The sequence below is a fragment of the Rhinichthys klamathensis genome, unplaced genomic scaffold, assembly GCF_029890125.1.
Source record: "Rhinichthys klamathensis goyatoka isolate OS25496 unplaced genomic scaffold, OSU_Roscu_1.1 h1tg000035l_1, whole genome shotgun sequence".
NCBI classification, from domain to species: Eukaryota; Metazoa; Chordata; class Actinopteri; order Cypriniformes; family Leuciscidae; genus Rhinichthys; species Rhinichthys klamathensis.
Window position 1 is genome coordinate 1183092 of NW_026606583.1, and position 23514 is coordinate 1206605.

Below are 23514 nucleotides of genomic sequence, written 5' to 3' on the forward strand. Positions count from 1 at the left end.
TCTATTTTAATTGAAAATGTTATTTTGTTTGAGTTATTTTTCTTTCAATTACCAGTGTCTCTGATACCAGTGGACAAAAACAAGGGTTTGACAATTTGCTGATTATGTGTGGCTGTATGAGAAAATCACCAAAGCCAAGACTCAGAACATCTTTGGTTTGCCTAATATTAACATGTAATAACAGATCAGTTAATGTAAGAGCTTGACTAACAATGAGTATTGTGTTTGAAATGTTTGCAACTTAAACGTCGTAAGTATATTTAAAAGTATGAGTGTTCGTGTTCAGCTATTCGCGCTTTCTTGTTTACGTTTCAATGTAAACAATAATAGAATTTGTATGATTCATGATAAAGGAGAGGGAATGCGCAAAATAAAGCAAAGAGATTCACTTTGGGAAAATCGTTTTTATTAGACCATTCCCGAACATTCTGTGAATGCGGCGAACATGCATTCTGTGCATTTTCTGTCATGTCACTTTGGTCTGTCTGTCAGTCAGAATAAGTGTTGGAGATATGCTGTCACTTCAGTGCTGTGATTTGATGCCATTGTACAGCTCAATAGCTAAAGGCCTGTTGTAATGGAGTGTTGCAGGAATAGCTGCTTCCTTTGAAGCCATAGTGTGCAATGATAAAAGGCACTAACAGAGGTAATGTAACCCAAAGGCTGGCTCACACAAGTATGCTGCTGCCAACACAGTAGACATGAACAGCAGGGAGGATGCTGTGTTTTCAGAGTCTGTTCAGAATCCAGGAGGAGTGCATGAGGAAGACGAGTGAAGGCTTTGATCAATCTGTCTCTTTCAGGCTGCATGGTCTCCTGAATTCCTGACCTCTCTCGTGGATCCATTTATTTGACACTAACGGATAGGCAATGAGAGATTGAAAGAATGAAATTTGTCAACCAAAGTTGATATATGTCAATATATTTATAACCATGCCTTCAGAAAAGTAACAGGGTTGAGAGTTTAGAAAAGTTTAGGAAGCTTTAGATGGTTGATAGTTTAATTTGACACTATGAACAATTTGCTCAGGTGCATAAATTATTAAAAAACTGAATTTAATTTAATACATTATTTATCAAGGGAATTCAAGACTTTTAAATTATGTATTATGTCGACTACAATGTGCTTAAATTCTAAAACAGCAAGAATTACTAGTAAAATAAAAGTAAAGAGTTGATAGTTTAATCTGACATTAATAAATATGTGCTCAAGTGCATAAATTATTAGAAAGGAAATTAAAGGCTGATGGTAACATAGTTGACCATTTTCCACAATAATACATTATAGTAACACAATTATTAAAAAAGAGAAGACTTTTATTTGTGCTTACTTGCTGAAAGAATGAAGATGTCACTTAGTGTTTCTTATTTATGGAATAATACATTATTTTAACAATGGATAATTATGATGGTAACAGGGTTGACACATAACCAACTTCAAGACTTTTAAATGGATTATATCAACTAAAATGTGCTTATTTAATACAGCATAAAATACTCATGAAGAAGGAAAAAAGCTAGATCGTTTAATTTGACATTATTAACTAGTTGCTCAAGTGCATAAATGATTAGAAAAATAATTGAATGTTGATAGTAACAAATTACCATTTAAGATTGTAACAAACCTAACACAATAAAAGATTAGTTAATAAAAAGATTATTTTTTTATTTGTCTTCACTTCCTGAAAGGATAATGTTTATAAAGTTTTTTTTTCATTTATAGAATAATACAATATTATAATTAGCAAGAATTATGATGGTAACAGGATTGACATAACGCAACTACACGATTTTTAAATGATGGATTATGTCAATTAAAATGTGCTTTTTTGCTAATACTGAAGGAAAAACAGGCAATCCTCATAAAGAAAGAAAAATTAAAATGAAGTAACAGGATTTTGCTGATGTGAAAGAAAATGCCTATAACACATAGTAAAAACTGGTGTCAGCGATTCATTGTTAAAATTTGTATACACAAAGGCATCTTTTTTTAGAGCATGAAGAAAATCTCCTGATAATGCATTGTGTCTGAGACACTCACCCCACTTGTTTCCCACCAGTACCGGGCAAGCTGCGTGTCTCGTGCTGTAATCTCCCTCTCCGCTGGGAAAGAGATTATACCAGAATACAGCTGTACCCTAAACACAGACACAAAAATGTTAAGTGATCATTCTTAACAGAAAAGGCAGTTGTACCTATAATAAATGTATATTTAAAAAAAATAAAGCAACACCCATGACATCCTTTCTGTACCTATTTCGATGTTTTGACAGTATATACTGTGAAACAGCAGAGTTGTGTCAAACCGTACAGTTTAGTTCCCTATGGTTACCGAGTTATGTTGCATACTAATGTAAATTAAAGTAAAGTATTTAATACACATCAAATTATCTTAAATAGACTCTATGGTCAACCCTAATGAAAAAGAAGTGTGCTTAATTGTGCTGAATGTGCACTTGTAGTGTACTTGAACTCTTAAAAGTATACTTAAAAAACTGCACTTGCAGATAATATAATATTAATGAAAAAAGGCCACTTTAATGGCCATTTCTTAACACACTTAAGTAAACTTTTAAAAATTGCACTTTGCAATAGTCCAATTAAAAGTTTTACTTTAGTGTATTTAATAATCTTTTGCTGTGCTTTAAAGAAGTAAACATATTTTGATGTGTTGACACTTAGTAAAGCATGCCAAGTACTTGATTATAATTTTACAATTTAACTGTAGTATGTATTTTTGAAATTACATTTAAACTTACTTTATCACAAATGAAAATTAAATTATACATATTTAAAGGTGCAATGTGTAATATTTCTGAGGATCTATTGACGGAAATGCAATATAATATCTCCTAGGTATATATATAAGATAACTATGTGTTCAGTGGTGTATAAAGACCTTACTCAATGAACCGTTATGTTTTTATTACCTTAGAATGAGACATTTATATCTACATAACCGCGGGCACCCGCTTCTATGAAGGTCGACATATTGTGACGTCATGTTTCTACCGTAGCCGACAGCAAACAAACAGCGTTACAGAGGGCGTTTCGTCACTACCTTGAAAGAGAAGCCGCAGAACCGTGAGTAGTGACTTTTCCCTTGTCAGTGGTGTAAAATATGTAGTTGGATTGTTTCATGTAACTTAGTTCTTCTCCCTCGCTGTGTTATGGCTTTGACAATCAGCTGATTAGTACTATTGACCGTAAAACAGTAACGTTACAGGAGTCACCAACCCATCGATCGCGGTCGACAAGTCGATCTTGGAAGCATTTTAAGTCGATCGCGAAGAGTTTTCAAAACCAGAGAAAAAAAAAACAATATTTTTATTCATTATTATTTATTAATTTGTGTGTAGTAAATGGTGTCTAGGGGATGCGGAGGCACGCGCGCTGTTACAATCACGTCATTTTTGCCGCGCGCACCTTTGCGCTCATGCGGACGCGTCGAGTATAAACAATACTTTACGCTTTAACCAGCTCAGCCACAGCCCTACAGCATAACAGCTCATATTAGCCAGCTACACTTTTACTACCCTGTTAGAAAAAATATGTAGTTGGATAGTTTCATGTGGTTCTTCTCCCTCGCTGTTTAATGGGTTTGCTATGTGGGGAGAAATGTGCTGGTTACGTTCATGAGACAATCAGCTGATTACTATTATTATATTATATATTAAGACCCTTGATCGTCACCTGACTATGGCTTTGTAAACTTTATCCATGATGTGGTTTATAATGGACTGTGGTACAGAAACTTGGCTTACTCTGGCTATTCTCTGCTGTCTCAGACGACGATATGTTTGTCCCGTTTTAGCAACCGTAGCTTCTTCGAAAGGGAGGGGTGAGCAGTGGGCTGAGCCATTAGTGCAACTCGCAACCGAACCACTAGATGCCACTAAAATCTACACACTGCACCTTTAAATAATGAAATAAAACAATTAATAGAAATGACTTTAAATTATATTTAAGTTTACCATAAATGCTAGTACATTCAACAGAACTACTGTCACGTTTTGCCTTTGTTTTTGTTTAGTTTTCATCTTGGACTTTCCATTACCCGTTCCCTGTGTTCCTTTGTTCCTGTCAGTTATTATTTGCCATGGACACTAATATAACGATCACACCTGTTGAGTCTTTGAGTGAATCATCACTGTGTATTTAAGTTCCTCATTTCTCTTCAGGTTCTTGTCTGGTATTGTTTGTGTGTTACATGCTGTTGCTTGGCTACTCGTCATTTGTGTTGTTTATATTAAAGTTACTTTTTTATAGTTATTCTGTGCTTCATCTGTTCATCTTCCTGAACCCTGTGGTGACATTAACCACATTACCACAATAGAAGTAACATATTACATATAAAGATGCACCCAAGTCCTATAAGTGGGTCAAAAATAAAAACTCTTAGGTTGCATTTAATATAAATTGAAACTATAATATATTTTCATTTAATTGTAAATAACATGCAATTAGGTATCCAAAAACATTAAAGTTCACACTTATGTATATTCTTTTATTTCTGTAATAAGTACTCATTTTAAAAGTATGTTAAACGTGTACATCTTTTTCACAAGGGCAGGTAATATATAAATCATTTTGGCACAGAATTTCTAAACTCAAACAAACCGCACCTTCATTGGCTTTACTGCCGCTCCAACTTCTGGAAAGACAGTGGCGCCCCCTGCTGATACATCACTCATCTGCAACAAAGTGGATGTTTTACAGGGAGTTTTATACCAGGTGATAGCAGTAACAGAGCCAACCCTGACAGGACAGTCACTACAACAGTAATCGATCAAATCCTACTCACATAGAAAAGCCAGGTTGCTATACGATTCCCTGTGCCCAGCTCTTTAAAAGCATCTGGTTCATCTTTCTAGTGGAAAAAGCATATTAAAATGGTACATATTGTATATAACTTGCATGCTTTGCAACATCAAATACTTGGTGTACGATTAAAGAGCTTTGTATTTACCCGTCCAAAGTCAAAGTGGGGCTCATATTGTCCTCCAACACCATAATTCGCCACCTAAGAAGAGATAAAGTTGTAAATTGAAAGAAACAGAACTGAAGTATTCTCAGTCTCATGCATTAAAGGCCTCATGAACACGACCTGTAGTTCTTCTGCTGTTTTGATATCGAGGCCTGTGATGTCTTCTATGCGCTGATTTATGTGATCCACCACCGGATGCTCATAGGCCGCCAACCACGCGCTGACAGAAAACACCATTAATAACATATTGGCTCGGTATTCCCACTGAGAACTATTTGCAACAGTATAACGTTTTCAGTATTTTTTCCGTTTTTACATAAAAATGAATATCATGTGAGTTGTCCAGTGTAAAGCTGCAATGAAGTAATGCAATGTTTATTATGTGATTTTAGTATTGTTAATATGCAGAATGCAGGGGGAAAAAGTCATTAGAATGAAACTAGATTTAGAGTAGCGTTTGCCCACGCAAAACTTATAGATGCTTGTTTATAAAAAAATAAAAATAAAAGGTACTTGCTAAATTTTATCACACAAATCTGAGTTAGCTTGCAATTGCGAGAAAATACATCAGAATTGTAAGATAAAATGTCACAATTACTTTTTTCATTTATTTTGTGGTGGAAACAAGCTTCCATAAAGACTCGCCACCACTAAGCATGTCAAAAGTGGCCACCCTTCAAATTAGGTTAGATTAGGAGATGTATGATATATTCATGCAGTTGTTTATCAATCTGTGAGTTTGTTATTGACAGAAATGAGTTTGACCTCAGTGTTTAGCTGAAGTTTTGAAGTGTGTGAGTGGTGGCTAGGGTTACTCAAACACTTTCAATTATTTACAAAGGCAGCATGACTTTAAATAGTAATCTGTCAGGTAGAATTCTCTATAATGAGAGGCACCCATGCAGTCCGTAGTCTCTTTTCATCAGATATGCAACTAACATGTGTTTTCACAATTAATATAATGCCGTGTTGTATGAAATATAACACATTCAAATAATATGAAGACAAATAAAAGACCATCATGATCCCTGAAGTATGGAAGCTTGTTTCTGCCACATAATAAAAACATTTTATCTCACAATTTAAACTTTATTTAAAAAATAGCCAGAATTGAAAGTTATAAACTCGCAACAATGAGAAATAAAGTCAGAATGGTGAGATATAAACTTGTTTATAACTCGCAATTCTGACTTTTTTTCTAAGAATTGTGAGATAAAAAGTCCCAATTACCTTTTTGATTTTTTATTCTGTGGCGGAAACAAGATTCCATTCTGAAGTGTGTAATTTCTATATTTCCCAAGAAAAATAAACTCGCTCATTCATTTACTCACTCAAATAATGAATATGGATTTGGACACCAATGACTTCCATTGCATGGAAAAAACTTTTCAACAGAAAAAAAAAATCTTCTTTTGTGTTCTACAGAAAGTCATACAGATTTGGAAGTAAATGATGACAGAACATGTATTTTTGGTGAACTATCCCTAATGCCTAAACATTATTTTGTGCTTTTTGTACACATACCAAAATATTTTGTGAATCAAGATAAATATGTCTGTCTCTGCAGCCCGGTCACACTATTCACTGTTTTATAGATTCCACAAAGAGGATTCTGGGTAAAGAGAGAAAGGGGGAGCAGACAGCTGTGAACTCTGTGCTTTATCTTTGACCCCTTACCTCTTGGAGACTCTGTACTGGGCGGTGGTGAGTTTGCCAGTTTGAGGGTCATGCACGGTGGCACGCCTGAGCTAAAGAGCCAGCACAGAGAAAAAGAGAGGAAATAGAAGAGAAAGGTGAAAGGTGCTGTTGACACACAGCTTAAACTGAACTACACCAACTGCGGACTTGGACTGCATGGGTGGTTTGTGTTTATGTAACATGGTGTGCAGTTTCTACCCGAGTCGAACTGCTACAGGTCAAATTTACAAGACTAGGGTGTTCACTGATTACGTACCTCTTGTGTGTAAAGAAGCAGTGGAAGAGTAACAATCCCAAAAGCAAAACAAACAGGGATATCTATTTATTATGCATGGTTTTAACGCAAAACTTGTAGGACTGGTGGATGGGATGATGGGATGAACTGTGCAACAGAACTATTGTGTCACTTTATAATATATATTGTGAAAGCACTATGCTCACAAGGCTGCATTTATTTAATCAAAAATACAGTAAAAACAGTAATATTGTGAAATATTACAGCAATTTAAAATAAGTTTATTATGTAATTTATTCCTGTGATAACAGCTGAATTTGTAGCATCATAACTCCAGTCTTCAGTGTCACATGATTCTTCAGAAATCCATATAATATGCTGATTTGATGCTCAATTATAATTGGTTCTCAATTATTAATAATGGTTCTTATTATTATCAATGTTGACAAACCGTTTTTTGCTGGTTAATATTTTTTAATATTTCTTTGATGACTAGAAAGTTCAAATGTTCTCTTTTTCTTTTAAAAAAAAAAAAAACACTTTGTTTTTTATGGCAGTGTTTCAAAAATATTCAGCAGCAAAACTGTTTTCAACATTAATAATAATAATAATAAAAAGACACAAGAAATGTAAATAATAAGAATGTTTCTTAAGTACCATATCATGTGACACTAAAGACTGAAGTAATGACTCAATAATCAAATAGAAAACAGTTATTTTATATAGTTAGAATATTTCAAATATTCCTGTTTGTAGTTTTGCTTAATTAAATGCAGCCTTAGTTAGCATAAGAGACTTCTTTCAAAAACATTAATAAATCTTAATTATTCCAAACTTTTGACTTTTGTTGTTTTACTTGTTACAAACTTATATAATATATGTGTATGAATGACTTTGGTCCACCCACCCATAATAAGCATGTGACAAATATCCCCTTTGTCTGGGCTCTTGTTAACGTTGCTTTTCCAGCATGCAGTAGGGGGAACTGGTGTGTTGGCAGTTCTACAGGCCTACAGAAGCCTTACCTTTTACTGATGCGATATTGAGCCGTCTCTAGGACACCAGTAATGGGGTTGGAGATAGTGGCTCGGCGCAGCTGTTGAGCCAACCGGCCAAGAGGACACAAGTTACACAGCAGCTGTAGTCTTATTGGCTGACCACATGAGCTTGAGCGCCAGCCTTCTTACTCTATATGAGCCCTTGATTAAACTCTGGACTAATAACTTTAAATGAACCCTGACTAATGGAGGTTACAATACTCTAAGAAGTTTTATCATAATACAAATACTCCAAATATAGGAGGCTTTATATGTTTATTTATATGCTCTTCAAGTATTACCAAAGAAGTGAAAATGCCTGAACCATTATGTTTATGTACCCAACAGACCAGATACATTTATAGGTGCAGTAAGAAAATTGTGGTTTATGCTTTACAGTTGTCTTTCACTTTAAATTGGAACCTACTAACATGGATAAAGCATCACATAAAAGCAAGAGTTTTTACTACACAATGTCATTGCAGAAATACTCTATTCACAGGCATATATGTCATTGTTACTGAATGTGTCAGAAAACATGAAGGTTACCCAGATAAAACGAGTTGTGATAGGCTGTTATGTGTTCTCATTATGGTAGCTGCCATTAAAGGTCAACCACCATTGTGTAGAAAAATCGCTCATTACCACTGATATGACTGGTGTTTTTATCTCATTCGAGGAGACATCATTTTAAACATGTTTGTCAAAAGTATTATTATTATAGATTACATTTTGTTACAGTGGAAAAAAAATAATTGTACACCTTTAAATAATTTCCGGAATGAATGTATATTTAATGTAATGGTAAATACTATTTCAAGTATATTTTGGTAACAGTTTACAATAAGGTCTCATTTGTTAATAGACACAACTTTTAATCTTAAAAATGTATTATTAAAAGGGGTCATGAACTGCATTTTTTTTTATGTTTCCAGAGGCTCAGTATAATATTAGTATGATTTTTGAATATAATTTAGAAATAAAAGGCATTTTTGCTAGCCTGATTTTAGCCTGATTTGAATGCTCTGTTTGAGGGGCGTGTCTGCTGTGTGACTTCAGTGTAAACGCCCACTGCTGTGATTGGCTAACATCTTTGTATATGAAATAAGTATTACATTTGGAACTCTACATTTTTACTATTACTGCTGTCGAGATTAACTAATCGTGAAAAGTGTTGATTATAGCATTATATTTAGATCTACTTCCGGCATACGAAAGGTTGCAGTGATGCGCATTATAGCCGATGACAAACATGTCTGTTGAGCGCATGAATGCAGTGATCTCGTCATTGCAACTCGATTTCTGAACTCTCACGAATGCTTTCATCATAAATAACAGTGCAAACACAATGTAAATAAGAGATTTGAGATGAAATAAGAGATTTCATTGTACAGTTTAGACAGCGTCAATATTATATCATTTAAAATAGGAGTTTTGGCGAGAGTTTAGAACTCAGTCACTGATAAACTCGCTGTGTGATTGACAGCTCCAGAGATTATAAAGGGTGGGTTATGTGATCGCTTTCTGCATACAATTGAATCACAAGTTAAATAACAGATTATTTTCATGATACTAAGTGAAACAATGTGAAGTTGACCATTTAATCGCTGGCTTGATTAAATCAAAATTTTACTGATGCATAAACAGCATGATTTTAATGATTATGAGACAAAGAACTGTACATGAATGTACAGGAATCATTATATTTCAGAAATCACTGATCACACATTAGAATTAACACTGTTTGCAAAGCCAGCTGCGAAATTGCGACTGATTTACAAAAGAATCCACAGTGAAATAAATATCCATCCAACAAATAATGCTACTGAGATATTCACATAGTTGAAAATAAATAACCACTTTCCTAGCATTAGGATCCTTTGGAAGGTAATGCTATTTTTAGTCCAGTGATCCTGTATCTCTTTTCTCTTTCTCGTCTCACTCACGTGCCAGTGGGCGGGGCCAAAGACGCTACGATGTAGAAGTAGGCATTGATTTAATTCTGCAGACGCGATCTTTCGATGCACTATTACTTCATAATATGACAAAATCCAAAACTAGTTGTTTGAGCTTGGTTTCAATAAAAAACTAACAAGGAAGCTTTGAGTTCTGAAACTTACAGGATGTTTTTAATAGTACAATGACCTCTGGCATGTCACAAGATCAAGAAAAAATTATTTCTCAATTCATGATCCCTTTAAATGTTTAAATTAGCATTAACTAAGTTTAATAAACGCTGTACAAGTATTGTTCATTGTTAGTTTAAATTAACTAATGTTAACAAAATGAAACCTTACAGTAAAGTGTAACCAATATTTTTACACACACACATATTCTTGAACTGATGCGACTTATCGTGATTTTACTTTTTTTTCTCTCAACAATGCAATTTTGTCCTGGTGTGATGTTTTTTCCAGAAAATGCAGTGCATGGCCAAAAGGAAGTGGACACCTGAACACCACATTCATGTTCTTGATGAACATTTAATTTAAAAACAAGTACCGTAAGTTAAACAGATGTTCAACCATACTTGCTTGATGCGCGAGAACAAACCTCATTGGTTTCCTCACATTAAGCAAGCATGTTGATCAATGTTAATATGTAAAGCAAAGGCTAAATGAAATCGGTTCATCATATAAAGCGCCCGTGTCTCTTCAGAAGACTTATATTTTCAATTCATATAAATCCTTTATAATCCTTTATAATAACTTTTTGATGCATGAAAGTCTGGGTTGTGAGGACTTTCAATGGATGGACAAAATGATCAGAGAAGAATTCAAAATATCTTTGTTCCTAAGATGAACAAAAGTTGAGGTCAACGTGAGTCAATTATGACAGAATTAGAATTTTTGGGTAAAGTGACCATCACAGAAATGACTGGACTAGGGGAGTTGTTAATGGCGTTTTGGCCATTAACAGTGTACATATTTATAAACATTTTAATGTGTATAAAAGATGAACTCACCCTCGGTTTGGCCAGTTCCTTGACCTTCTCCATTTCTTTTTCTGTTATAATTTCATGGTAACGAAGGATACGTGGACGGTCCCATTCGTCCTCTTGTTTCACCGGGCCGAGCATGTAAAACGGATGCCTGTTATTGTTGTAGTAACGGCAGAACAAACGGCTCTGTCTGCGAGGAGTCTGTAAGGATGAGATTATTATGTACATTTAATTTATATCTTGTGCAAGACAAATACATTACTTTGTGTTTTATGTCCTCTCACAGCATGAGAAGTAAGTTTCAATGTGCTGAACCTGGCACCGCCATAGCAAAACTCATTCACCGACTCCCAAAAGCTGCATAGCAGAGCATGTGGGTGTTTTTAATGAGTTTTGTATGCAATATGCATTCAACTGTGGTGAACTGAACGGACAAAAACAGATCTGTGCCATGGCCACATTACCACCATGGCTGTGCGTAAATAATTAAAAGTCCTGTCTTTAGTAATTACTTACCTCAAATACAGAAACCACTATAAATAAACATATTAGGTTACATCAACACAGTAAAAAAACAGCTGAAACTGGCTGAAAGAGATGACTGGTCCCACATTGGTCTCACTTTATATTAGGTGTGTTTAATTACTATGTACCTATGTAAAAAAATATATTAGGTATTAATGTAGCAGTTACAGAATATTAATAATCACCATTCTGAGTCCTTCTCCTCTACATAGCTTCTCATATTTCCTCTTCTCAGGGAGATATTCCTTCTTCCCAACCTCCTTTTCTTGCTCTTTCTTACTCTCTTCCTTGGGGCTCTGCTCCTTCTCAGCCTTATTCTGTTTGGCTAGCTGGTAGTCAAAATACTTCAGGTTCCCAAGTGCTCGCTGGTGCTCAGGATCTAGACGGCAGAGATAAATGTTAAACATTTTGTAATAGTTTAGAAAACTGATAAATACCTCAAATGGCTCAGAAATAATATTTCAACTCGCAGATCATGGTATGATATTCTGGTCTCCTTTCTTCAATGGCATGTGAAAGGTATGTGTAAATATTGCATTGTAGGCCACGTCCACATTAATCCTAAAAACCTATATTTTTCTCAACATTTTGGCCCTCACACTGAGACAGCATTTTTGTCCAGCAAAAACTGAGCTTTTTGAAGACGCTCTCCCACGTAGATAAATTTGAAAACGCTGTTTCCGTGTTGTAGTGTGGACTATGGAAGCTTGTTTTCACCATAGGAATAAAAAAGGTAATTGCAACTTTTTTTCCCTCAGAATCGTGAGATAAACAGACAATTGCGAATTATAAAGTCCGAAATGTGAGATACAAACTTGCAGCTGTGAGAAATAAAGTCAGAATACCGAGATATAAACTAATTTCTCCTTTTTCTCAGTTGAGAGTTTATATCTTCTTATTCTGACCAACTGATTTTTTCCCCCTCAGAATTGTGAGATATAAACTCGGAATTGACAGAAAAAGGTCAGAATTGTGAAATAAAACGTCACAATTACCTTTTTTTACTCCATAGCAGAAACAAGCTTCCATTGTGGACTGTGAAAACGGAAGTATTCGAAAACGGTGATGCATGTTTAGTCATGTGACACATATTGTACCCATATTTACCTATGGTTGTATTGGTATTACTTTCTAGTGTTGCTAAAGATAAATAGACGCACCACATAGTAGTGGTATATTTTCCCAAAAAAATTATCATGCCAGAAGAATATTATTATACATGTTCTCTCTGCACCATCTCAGTAAGATTTAAAAAAAAAAAATTATGCATGCACAGCAATGTGATTTAAGAGATTTTCAGTGAGGACAAACAACTTCTGGAAAGATCCTTAAGATCCTAGTGTGGCCAGAGAGTGTTTTGAAATGAAAACGCCATTTTCAAATACATCCAGATGAATGTGGACATAGCCATAGTCTTGTAGAGCAGACTAACCCACAGTGAGCAGTCTCTTGGTATATTCCAGAGCTCTCTCCAGCTCCCCCTGCTGGTAGACGGAGTAGCTGAGGTAGTCCAGCACGGTCACAATGTCAACACTGGATTCTTCTCCTTCATCCAGTTGCTTGAGTGCCTGGACCATCCATAGCTCTGTGTGGTAGTAGTCTGCATCGGAGTAGGCGATTTTTCCAAGCTCATAACAGTCCTCTACCGTCAGGGTGTTTTTAAATGGCAAGCCTGTAGTAACCCCTGCAAGAACACATGCAATGAGATGTCATACAAATGCAAAAAATGCATATCTGAAGTATGGTTGGAAAATATTTAGTCTGATCTTTCATGTAGGTCACACTCACCAGGCAGGTTTCCAGAAGAGATGGTCTGTGTGTCCAGTTGATAGGTGTCCTGCAGTCGGAGGAGAGCTTTGGCTGCACCGTTCTGGTCTTCATCATTAGGGAAATACTGACGCTGTATGGTCAGGTTTGAGATAAAGCCTAGAAGAAAATGCGGTTATCTTTTCATAAGAAAAACCTTATCTAGAAGAAGAACATCTGGTTTTATTTACAACTGCTAGGACACATTTCTCAATACTTAGGTCACATTTTCTTTTTCAACTCCTCACACAGTTCTGCTAACTTTTAGCTTGGCACAGCAATAATTTCACATCTAAAATGCACTAAAACTAGCAAAACACTTGTCTCAAATCAAGCCACAAATCACACTTTGTCACTCATAAAACAGTGACCTAAAAACACTAACAACAGGTAGAATTATACAATGTTTTCTTTTGTACATTTTCTTTACAAAACAAGAATGACACTTTTTAGTGTTTATAATTCACTTTATAATTTACATAGTCTATATCATATGGTTTACATTGAAGTATAAAATATTCCAGAATTTTCCATAAGTTTCTTTTGTATAGATGGTAATGTAGCTGAACACCTACACAGCTGTTAGTCTTTCAGTTTCATCTAATAGCTTTGACAGGATTTCATTTTTTAGATTTGGAATATATTTCTATGTGGCATTACAAAAGAAACTGTTTTATTCAGTTTTGTACTATGTTAGGTTTTGAACTTAAGTTCATTTTGTAGAGTATAAAACATGCAAACTGGCCTGTAGGTATATAGAGTTTTGGCAGTAGCTGTGTCTGATTAAGAAGATAATGTTATTTGAAAAACGTTGAATGCATTCTGTGCCAAAGCAATGCTAAACGATCCACAGTTTAGCCCACATAGACTGCTCACTGTGTAAAGGGTTTTAAAAAAGTGACCCAAGTATTGAGAAATGGGTCCTAGCGATTGTAAAAAACTGTCATGGATTAAATAAATTACAGTGATACTAACCATCAGACATGTCCTTGAGCACTAGGTCTTCCACTTCCCCCCACTCTGTGTTTAGTCTCTTCATGAGTTTAAAGGCATTGACAGGGTGACCCAAAAACCCCTCTGGGTCCTGTGTGGCTGTGGATGTTAAAGCATCAAGCTTCTCAGCCCACCTGACAACACATACACAGTGTCCGATTCAGAGTGGCTTTATTGTTGTCACATACAGCTTGCACATAGTGCCAAACGTTCCTCCAGAACTTTGCATAAAAACAGCACCAAACTATGAGACTGAACTAGACAACACAGAATAAATAAACATTTAGATTAAGTAAGTAAGAATTGAATAGGAACTTATTTAGGGACAAGATAAGAGTACATAAAGACACAGGACTACATGCGTGCAAAAGTGTGATGCATAATGCTATGATCACACTCCTAGATAAATATCTACTGCTTTACATAAAATATGCCTACTGTGAATATCTGCTCCACACTAAGAGTGATGTAAAATTGTTTTAATGTGATATCAGACACGGTTAATGGAGAAGGAGATGAACCACTTGTAGAAAAATGAATATGAGAAATCATAAAGCTTAATTTTGGCGATTGGCAACTATAGGAAAAGATGTCCCACCTTTCAATTAAAAGTATCGATCATCTTATTGGCAAAAGCATCATCTAGTCGTTTCACTCAAGATCACACATGTGCATTGACCGAGGGGGATCAGAGTGAAAAATACTGTTTAGATTTTAGCTAAGAAGATAAGTTTATTATATCATTAGAGGTGTAAATCATACGTTTTATCACTCTATGATCTGACACCCGATACCTCAAAACATAGCACAATACAATTATCAGAGACTCAGAGGCCTGCGGTTAATATATAGATATTACGATATTATGGTCCTTTTTTGCACAACCAGTCATTTTTATTTACTCACAAGTGCAACCAAAATAAAACAAGAAAATTGAACCCTCTAAAAAATTGCAAATCCTGTATCTCAATTGGGACATCCACAACAAAAGAGCTTTTTAAATATTATAGAACAATAAATAATGAAAAAAGATGTGGCTAACAAGAAAGGTGCATCTTAAAAATCTACATAGATTTTTTTACGTGTCGCATTGATACATCAAATTGTTAGTTAGTAATTTGTTTGATGCATTGATCCATACTGATGTATCATTACAAATATTGTCAGATTTTATTGACATACATAATTGGAATCAATGGAATGTAATCTTAGCCAACCATTTTGAAGATTTCCGTCATGCCCCATTCATAAATCTGTTACTGCCAATTCAAACTGATATGATTTATACTTGTTGTTATACTTGTTAAATGTGTTGTATGGCTCCGGTTGATACTGTTAATAGATATTACTCACTGTTTCACTTGCTCCAGTTTGCTTTCCTCTGCTTTGATGTAGTCTTTTAATGACGTCACCAGGTCTTTTTCTGTGAACAGCAGATCTGTCATGTGACCTGCAAACACAGGTTAAACCAGGCATCAGTGATTAAGAGAATGACCTGTCTAGTTTTCCATACCTGTCAGTTGCATGGTAAATGTTTATGAACACATGGGTTTAAAGGAATTGGTTGCCTGTTAGAACCTGTAGGAGCATTTCAATCATACATTTATAAAACATTGAAAAGGTTGCATACCGATGGAAGTGAAGAAGTCATTGTGAGCAGAGGAAGACTTTAGCAGAGAGATGAGTAAAATACAGCACACACTCATAACTCCCATCTTTATCCTGTTCCACACACTGCCTAAAAGAGAGAAAATTAGATTTTCGTTATAAACTGTTACATAGCTCTCTGAAATGCTTGATTCTGATTGGTCAATCGTGTCATTGAGTGGGAGAGCCCAATATTGGTGGCAGGGTTATTAACTTATTATTGTTAACTAAAAGTTAAACTAAGTTAGAAATTGAAATAAAATGTAAAATAACACTGCAGTTTTCTTTTATAAGTAGAATATAGATTAATAATACTTAGTAAAGTTACAAAAGTTATTCAGTCAAGATCAGTGAGTGACTTTATTTTCCGTTTGTTCTTTGATTAACAGTAATGACCCGGACAGCAGCAGGTTTGTTAGTCACTTTAAGACCTAATGCATGCATCCAATATACTGTTACACATGTGTTTTCTTTCTCAGCTGTTTACGTTTACTTAGACAACCAACAGTGTTTACAAGGACATTTGGACATAATTTTGTGTGTATTTGTCCGTTGAAGCACAAGACACGAAAGACAACTCAATTCAGTATTCATGCACTATATGTATACTATAGTATGTATACACTCACCTAAAGGATTATTAGGAACACCATACTAATACTATGTTTGACCCCCTTTCGCCTTCAGAACTGCCTTAATTCTACGTGGCATTGATTCAACAAGGTGCTGAAAGCATTCTTTAGAAATGTTGGCCCATATTGATTGGATAGCATCTTGCAGTTGATGGAGATTTGTGGGATGCACATCCAGGGCACAAAGCTCCCGTTCCACCACATCCCAAAGATGCTCTATTGGGTTGAGATCTGGTGACTGTGGGGGCCATTTTAGTACAGTGAACTCATTGTCATGTTCAAGAAACCAATTTGAAATGATTCGAGCTTTGTGACATGGTGCATTATCCTGCTGGAAGTAGCCATCAGAGGATGGGTACATGGTGGCCATAAAGGGATGGACATGGTCAGAAACAATGCTCAGGTAGGCCGTGGCATTTAAACGATGCCCAATTGGCACTAAGGGACCTAAAGTGTGCCAAGAAAACATCCCCCACACCATTACACCACCACCACCAGCCTGCACAGTGGTAACAAGGCATGATGGATCCATGTTCTCATTCTGTTTACGCCAAATTCTTACTCTACCATCTGAATGTCTCACCAGAAATCGAGACTCATCAGACCAGGCAACATTTTTCCAGTCTTCAACTGTCCAATTTTGGTGAGCTCTTTCAAATTGTAGCCACTTTTTCCTATTTGTAGTGGAGATGAGTGGTACCCGGTGGGGTCTTCTGCTGTTGTAGCACATCCGCCTCAAGGTTGTGCATGTTGTGGCTTCACAAATGCTTTGCTGCATACCTCAGTTGTAACGAGTGGTTATTTCAGTCAAAGTTGCTCTTCTATCAGCTTGAATCAGTCGGCCCATTCTCCTCTGACCTCTAGCATCAACAAGGCTTTTTCGCCCACAGGACTGCCGCATACTGGATGTTTTTCCCTTTTCACACCATTCTTTGTAAACCCTAGAAATGGTTGCGCATGAAAATCCCAGTAACTGAGCAGATTGTGAAATACTCAGACCGGCCCGTCTGGCACCAACAACCATGCCACGCTCAAAATTGCTTAAATCACCTTTCTTTCCCATTCTGACATTCAGTTTGGAGTTCAGGAGATTGTCTTGACCAGGACCACACCCCTAAATGCATTGAAGCAACTGCCATGTGATTGGTTGATTAGATAATTGCATTAATGAGAAATTGAACAGGTGTTCCTGATAATCCTTTAGGTGAGTGTATGTATAGCACAGAAAACAATGTGCGAGTGCAGAATTGAGTTCACTTTCATGTCTTCTTGTGCTTGAATGGTTAAAAACCACATTAAAATGGGCACACAGGAATCGATAAGCGAAATCGACATTATTCATTTTAAAACAAGTATCTGATTCATGAACTTAAGTATCTAATTCCAGAATTGGAATCGATTTTCAGTTCCCAACCCTAATAAAGTGTAACGTTATATGACGATTTACAACTTCAGCTTGTAACTACAGCAAACTGACAAAACTGCCATCTTGTATGCTTTATGATTTTCTGCACTCTACATTATTTTTGACCAAAATAATGTAATCTGGCTGACTAACACAGACAAGGTTTGGTCGCATTTGCATAAATGACTTGTTTCCTGACACAACAAAAAGACAACAAATCAATCAGTAATGTTTTGCATCATATGCCATCACGTTCCAGCAGAAGTGTGGGTTTATGAATTCTTGGACATGTATAATTTCTCTCTTTTTTTGAAAGTTTTTTTAGTTAACAAAATATTTTGTAAAAAAAACTTTTGAAGAACTTTAAAAGAATAGCCTTGATAAAGTACTGTCTACTACACATTGAGCAAACTACATGTAAAAGGGAATATGTCAGTAACACATAACCAGAAGATCTTTCACCAAGAATAGAAGATAGATGAGTTGTTAATGCAGACCCCATGGCCTAAATGGGGACATTAAATCTGAATGAAGAATCACAATTATTTTCTTGTAAAGTCAAATATACACACAACATACCGAAATCGAGTAAATCAGGAACTGACAAAGAAAATCTAATGAGCTCAACAAAATGTTATCACAAAAAAAGGAAGTCTATAACCCATGTGTAAGTTGCGGAAGCATTCATTAAATGGACAGTCCACCCCAAAATTAAAGTTCATGTCATTTGAAACCTGTATGAATTTCTTTCTTCTGCAGAACACAATATTGATATAAGATATTGTAAAAGAAAATGTTGGGAACCAAACAAAATTGACTTTCTTTCTTCTGCTGAACACAAATGAAGATATTTTGAAGTATGTCGGTAACCAGACAGTTGATGGGCTCCATTGACTTCCATAGTATTTTTTTCTTCGTACTATTGAAGTCAATGGGGTCCATCAACTGGTTGGTTCCTTCAAATTTCTTTTGTGTTCAGCCGAAGAAAGAAATTGATACAGGGGTAAACACTTGAGGCTGAGTAACTATCCCTTTAATATACTGCATTATATTCATTTTGCGCAATGTGGTCACCCCAAAAATGTGATGCCTTCTTTACCGCTGTTTTCGAATCTGCGCATGACAGCGTCATCTGTGGACGTCACAATCACACGCACACTTTGGTCAAAGTGGTATAGACGGGTTTAAATGTTTTCATGCCAACTGATTAAAATCAGCATACGCCACATATTTTACTACAATAACTCTTATTTGCATCAATTTGATCTAAGTATTGCGTTTACATGAGGTAAAGTTCAAATATTGCCTAAATCTCATTATAACGGTACATGTAAACTTAGACATTGTTTGGAGAGAAAAAAACACAGACATTTCTCAAAATATATTTTATGTTGCACAGAAGAAAGAAATGTTTGGAAAAAAACATCAAATGATGACAGAACTTTCATTTTTGGGTGAACTATCCCTTTAATGAACTTCTCACAGCTGCTGAATGTATTTCAGCAGTGAGGCGTAAAAGAACTTGAGGCACGGCGAGTTGTTCTGTGCCAGACAGATAGTCCACTCAAAACCCCGCTGGCACTGTGAAAGAGGACAGGCCTGCCAGCAGCTTGACAGCATTCAGTCAGCCTGTACCTTCAATTTATAAATAGGGCAGAACAACGAGCAGATTGCACAATCTTCTTCCTTCCTTTGCTGCCCTTTTTTTTGTTTGGAAAGCTACTGCATTCACTGTGTCTTAATATGTCTAAATATATGCATGTTATCCATCTTAAATAATAATGCAAGTTTTAGAATTAGTGCATCCCAAATCAAGTGCACAGACAATAGCAGCATGCAAAGGAATCTGGATAGTTTCATTTCTCTGGTGGATTTTCCAAGTGTTCGTATTCGTATATGTGTGTTTGTTTGTTTGTTTTTGGTGGGGGACTAATTTGCATACAAACCCGAGGAGAGGAGAGAGTTCAGTTTTTTAAGCAGAGATCAACAATGAGAATTGTTTTCCTACTTCAGATCGGCTGGTAGTTCAGGTTTTTACTTACCCTGCCACGAAAAAAAAAATCTATATATATATATTTTTTTATATATATATAATGATGGAAAGGTGTGTGTGATGAAAAGATGGATTTTGTTGATTCTGATTTTATTGATTGGTAACAGCCCTTTAGTGTCTTCTTACTCTATAGATATAATTTAAGAATTTGTATACATTTAGGCCTAATAAGGTTAGGGGGAAAAATGCCCATAGGGTAAAAATGCCCTGGAAATCAGTTTACGGGAGAGGATATCACAAATATGCTGATTTAAATAAACTGACAAAACACTGATGAGAACATTGCTTCAGAATAAATTAAACGTATCCTTTTTTTAAATATTCTGGACAAGTCAAGTCACCCTTATTTATACAGCGCTTTTTACAGTACAGATTGTTTCAAAGCAGCTTTACAGTGATAGGAAAATAGGAAACAGGAAAATAATGCAACAAAGTTTGTTTCCAGAAGAAAATAGTGTCATAGTCCAGCTTAAGTAAATTCAGTGATGGTTCATTTTTAATGTAAAAAAGCTATTAATTTAGTTCATTTATATAGCCGCTCTGGAGAAAACCGTGATGTCATCGTCCAGCTCAGTTCAGTTCCCATATAATGGTGTCAATGCAGGCAGATCAATATTATTGTTGAATATTAAATATTATTGTTGAATATTAAATATCCCCAACTAAGCAAGCCAAAAGCCAAAGGCGACAAGTAACTTTTTTACTCTGACAAGTGAACAACTGATTTACGTCGGAATGAACGCTTACATGCAAAGGCAAAAGACACAATTTTATTTCAGCAGTGAAGTGCATTTAGTGTGTAGTACAAGTATGTGAATTGGGATAAAGCCACTGTTGGATAGCATGCCTCTTTTGAGTATTTGCTTTTTAGAAGTGATTTGAGAGCATGCTGAATTATTTTTCACAAGGAATCTTGAAACAGATGATTTCAAAACCATTTTAGAGGGGATAATTATTAGTTGTGTTTGCTAAGCTAAGGCGTTTGAACAAAATTCAAACCTTATATATAACTCATAGCATCATGGCTAAGTTTTATACATGCAAACATCGCATTCATCAGTTTCAGTGTTTCCGTTAAATTAACATGATCTCTATTCACTTTTGCTAATAAGTGGTTTGAACCATAACAGAGACTGCAGCAGGTTATATAAGAACAATGCATTGTGTTTTTTAGTAGGTTATACATACAATGGGTGTCAGGTTGGGTTGAGCAGCTCACTTTGTTCACATTGTCATTCTCATTATACCTGTTTCAAAAGCCCCAAGAAAGAGAACACAGAACTAGAAACTAAAAGCTTTATCTGTCAGGTTGTGAGTGAGTAAGAATATAGGCTTAAAAGAAAGTCAGTTTAGAACTAGGAGTCCAAAGTTATTAACCAAAACAAGACAAAACAGCTGTTCCTTAAAAACTGTGCTGACCGTCGCTTGACCTGAACTTCACTTAACTTTCTGGTGTTAAAAATCTCAGAAAAGCTAAAAAAAAAAAAAAAAAGGTTACTAATGCAATTCCCAGCAGTTTTCAAAAACTTGACCATCTGTTGGGGGCTAAAACGAGCACTACAGGTCCAGGAATTTACACAAACACAAATAAGACCTGAAACCAGTAGCACACAAGATTCATTCTGTGAAAACAAGTGCCTGTTTAAAATGCGTTATCGTAATTCAAAAAGACAAGAATGTAATCAGAACATATACTTGACTAAACCTTTGAGGAACTAGTATTGACTTGTAGAGAAGGCTTGCCTAAAATCCTGCAGTGAATAGACTAAAAAAGCAATAGCCTGGGGTCACGTCAGGGAAGCTTACTGAAGGTGGTCACTCATAAGGACAACACCCCATTCAAATATTGTTCTAATAAATCTATTTTGGAATTTCCTTTAAACAATTCAAATTTTCAAAATATCTGTTATTTTAATTTCTCTTTTTTATGACAATAGTACTATTGTTGAAGTATCTCAACTAAACTATAGTTTCAATTTAAAATTATACAATTTTGTCTTTATATTTGGATTATCAAAATGAATTGTATAACCATGCACAGAACTAAAAACGTTTTGTCAGGTAAGCTAAAATGTGGAGCTTCTTCAAGGGCGTAGATTTGGTTTGAACATTGGGGGGGTTGTAATGTTTAATATAGTTAAAAAAAATTGTTCTACATATTTTCATGTGATCATGGTATAAATATTGGGGGGGTTATCTCCCCCCCAACCCCCCCATAAATTACGCCCCTGAGCTTCTTCATATAGTAACAGCTAAATTATTAGAAATAAATATTATGACTGTATCAATCTGACTTTTTAGGGTCAGGTTTGAAGGGTTAATCAGATAGAAATACATTTTCAGTGTGCATAACATTAACAAAAAGTACAATTGTATTAATATAGTTACCATGTTTTTTTATATATATATAAATATATACCATGATAATACTATGGTATGGTACCATACAACAAGTCTTTTTCTGTAAGTGTACTTGTGCAAATAGAATGGTCTTCTCTAATGTACAAAAGTAGTTACATTATTATAATAGGTCACAACAGACGGGACTGTTATTATTTCCATGTTTTACAGTAAGCGGCATATTTGTAAACTGATGTGGATTGAGTGCCACGTCCCTTCCCCTCCCCCAGTACATGACCCAAACACTGTAACTTTACTATACTAACTTCTCACTTCATACTTAACTTGTGCCTTTGTAAATGCGTCTTGTGTCTCTTTTCACCGCTGCAAATGATCTTTGACTGTCTTTGGCATGTTCATATTTTCAGAACAGATCTACAGAGGCAAACCTCTAATTATAACGCCAATGGATTAATATTAATCTAAATATTATGTTGGTGCTATGTTCTAATAAATAAGTACACACTTGACTATTACCGTTCATATTGCAATCAGCTAAGTTATTGATTGTAGGAATCTCTACAGTAGGAGAGGTTGGATTTTATGATCGCATCGATTTTTGAAATCAGAACGCAAGAGTGTTTTTCATCACCTGATCAAACCTACGCAGCACAATCCCCGGAAAAATATAGTAAAATGTCTTGAGAACCGGCCTTTTACTAGCGAGAAATGGCAGTAAGTTACACTGAACGGGAAAACTATGGAAATATGCAGGGAAATTTCTAGAGTGTCTTGAGCCTGTGCCTATGATAGAGAGTATGTTTAGTGAAGCAATTATGTTAACTGAAGCATAATAAGCAGGTCAACTTACTGTTCCTCCCTGGAATGAGTCGATAAAACAAAATCGGAAAATGTTGTTTGGTTAGCTTTCCCTCTCACTCTTCAGCGGTTCGTTCGCAGCTGAAATGAGGACAAATCTACAGAGGAAAAAGGATTGAGCTGCAGCGCCTTCTGCTGTTTATACAGAGCAGCGAACAGTTATAAGCTTTCACTGTCACATAAAATCACACTCCTATTTTGGCATATACCGGTACGTATTTTTTCTCATTTTGTACTACTGTATATGCATGCATTACTTTTTATCCAAATTGATAAAGTAAATCTCTCCTATACTTAGGACTTATATGCTTTTAGCTCTGTTTTGTTGTAGGTGAC

The 23514-nt window shown here is 35.6% G+C and overlaps 1 protein-coding gene across 3 annotated transcripts; it reads right to left on the bottom strand.

Moving 5' to 3' along the window:
• Positions 1 to 384: 384 nt before the first annotated feature.
• p4ha1a (prolyl 4-hydroxylase, alpha polypeptide I a) lies at positions 385 to 23296 on the bottom strand. 3 transcript variants are annotated; one of them, XM_056245809.1, is made up of 16 exons: positions 23171 to 23296; positions 15853 to 15960; positions 15576 to 15672; positions 14205 to 14356; positions 13212 to 13349; positions 12856 to 13107; positions 11609 to 11802; positions 10923 to 11099; positions 7946 to 8016; positions 6665 to 6730; positions 5108 to 5207; positions 4970 to 5023; positions 4805 to 4870; positions 4626 to 4694; positions 2042 to 2138; positions 385 to 856 (listed from the first exon to the last, which is right to left on the bottom strand). In XM_056245809.1, exons 2-16 carry the CDS (start codon positions 15935 to 15937, stop codon positions 786 to 788), a joined length of 1689 nt encoding a protein of 562 aa, XP_056101784.1. In that variant the 5' UTR covers positions 15938 to 15960; positions 23171 to 23296; the 3' UTR covers positions 385 to 785. The 3 variants fall into 3 exon arrangements, with proteins under 3 accessions (XP_056101784.1, XP_056101783.1, XP_056101782.1); XM_056245808.1 differs by lacking the exon at positions 7946 to 8016 and having other exon boundaries at positions 6665 to 6735; XM_056245807.1 differs by lacking the exon at positions 6665 to 6730.
• Positions 23297 to 23514: the final 218 nt, after the last annotated feature.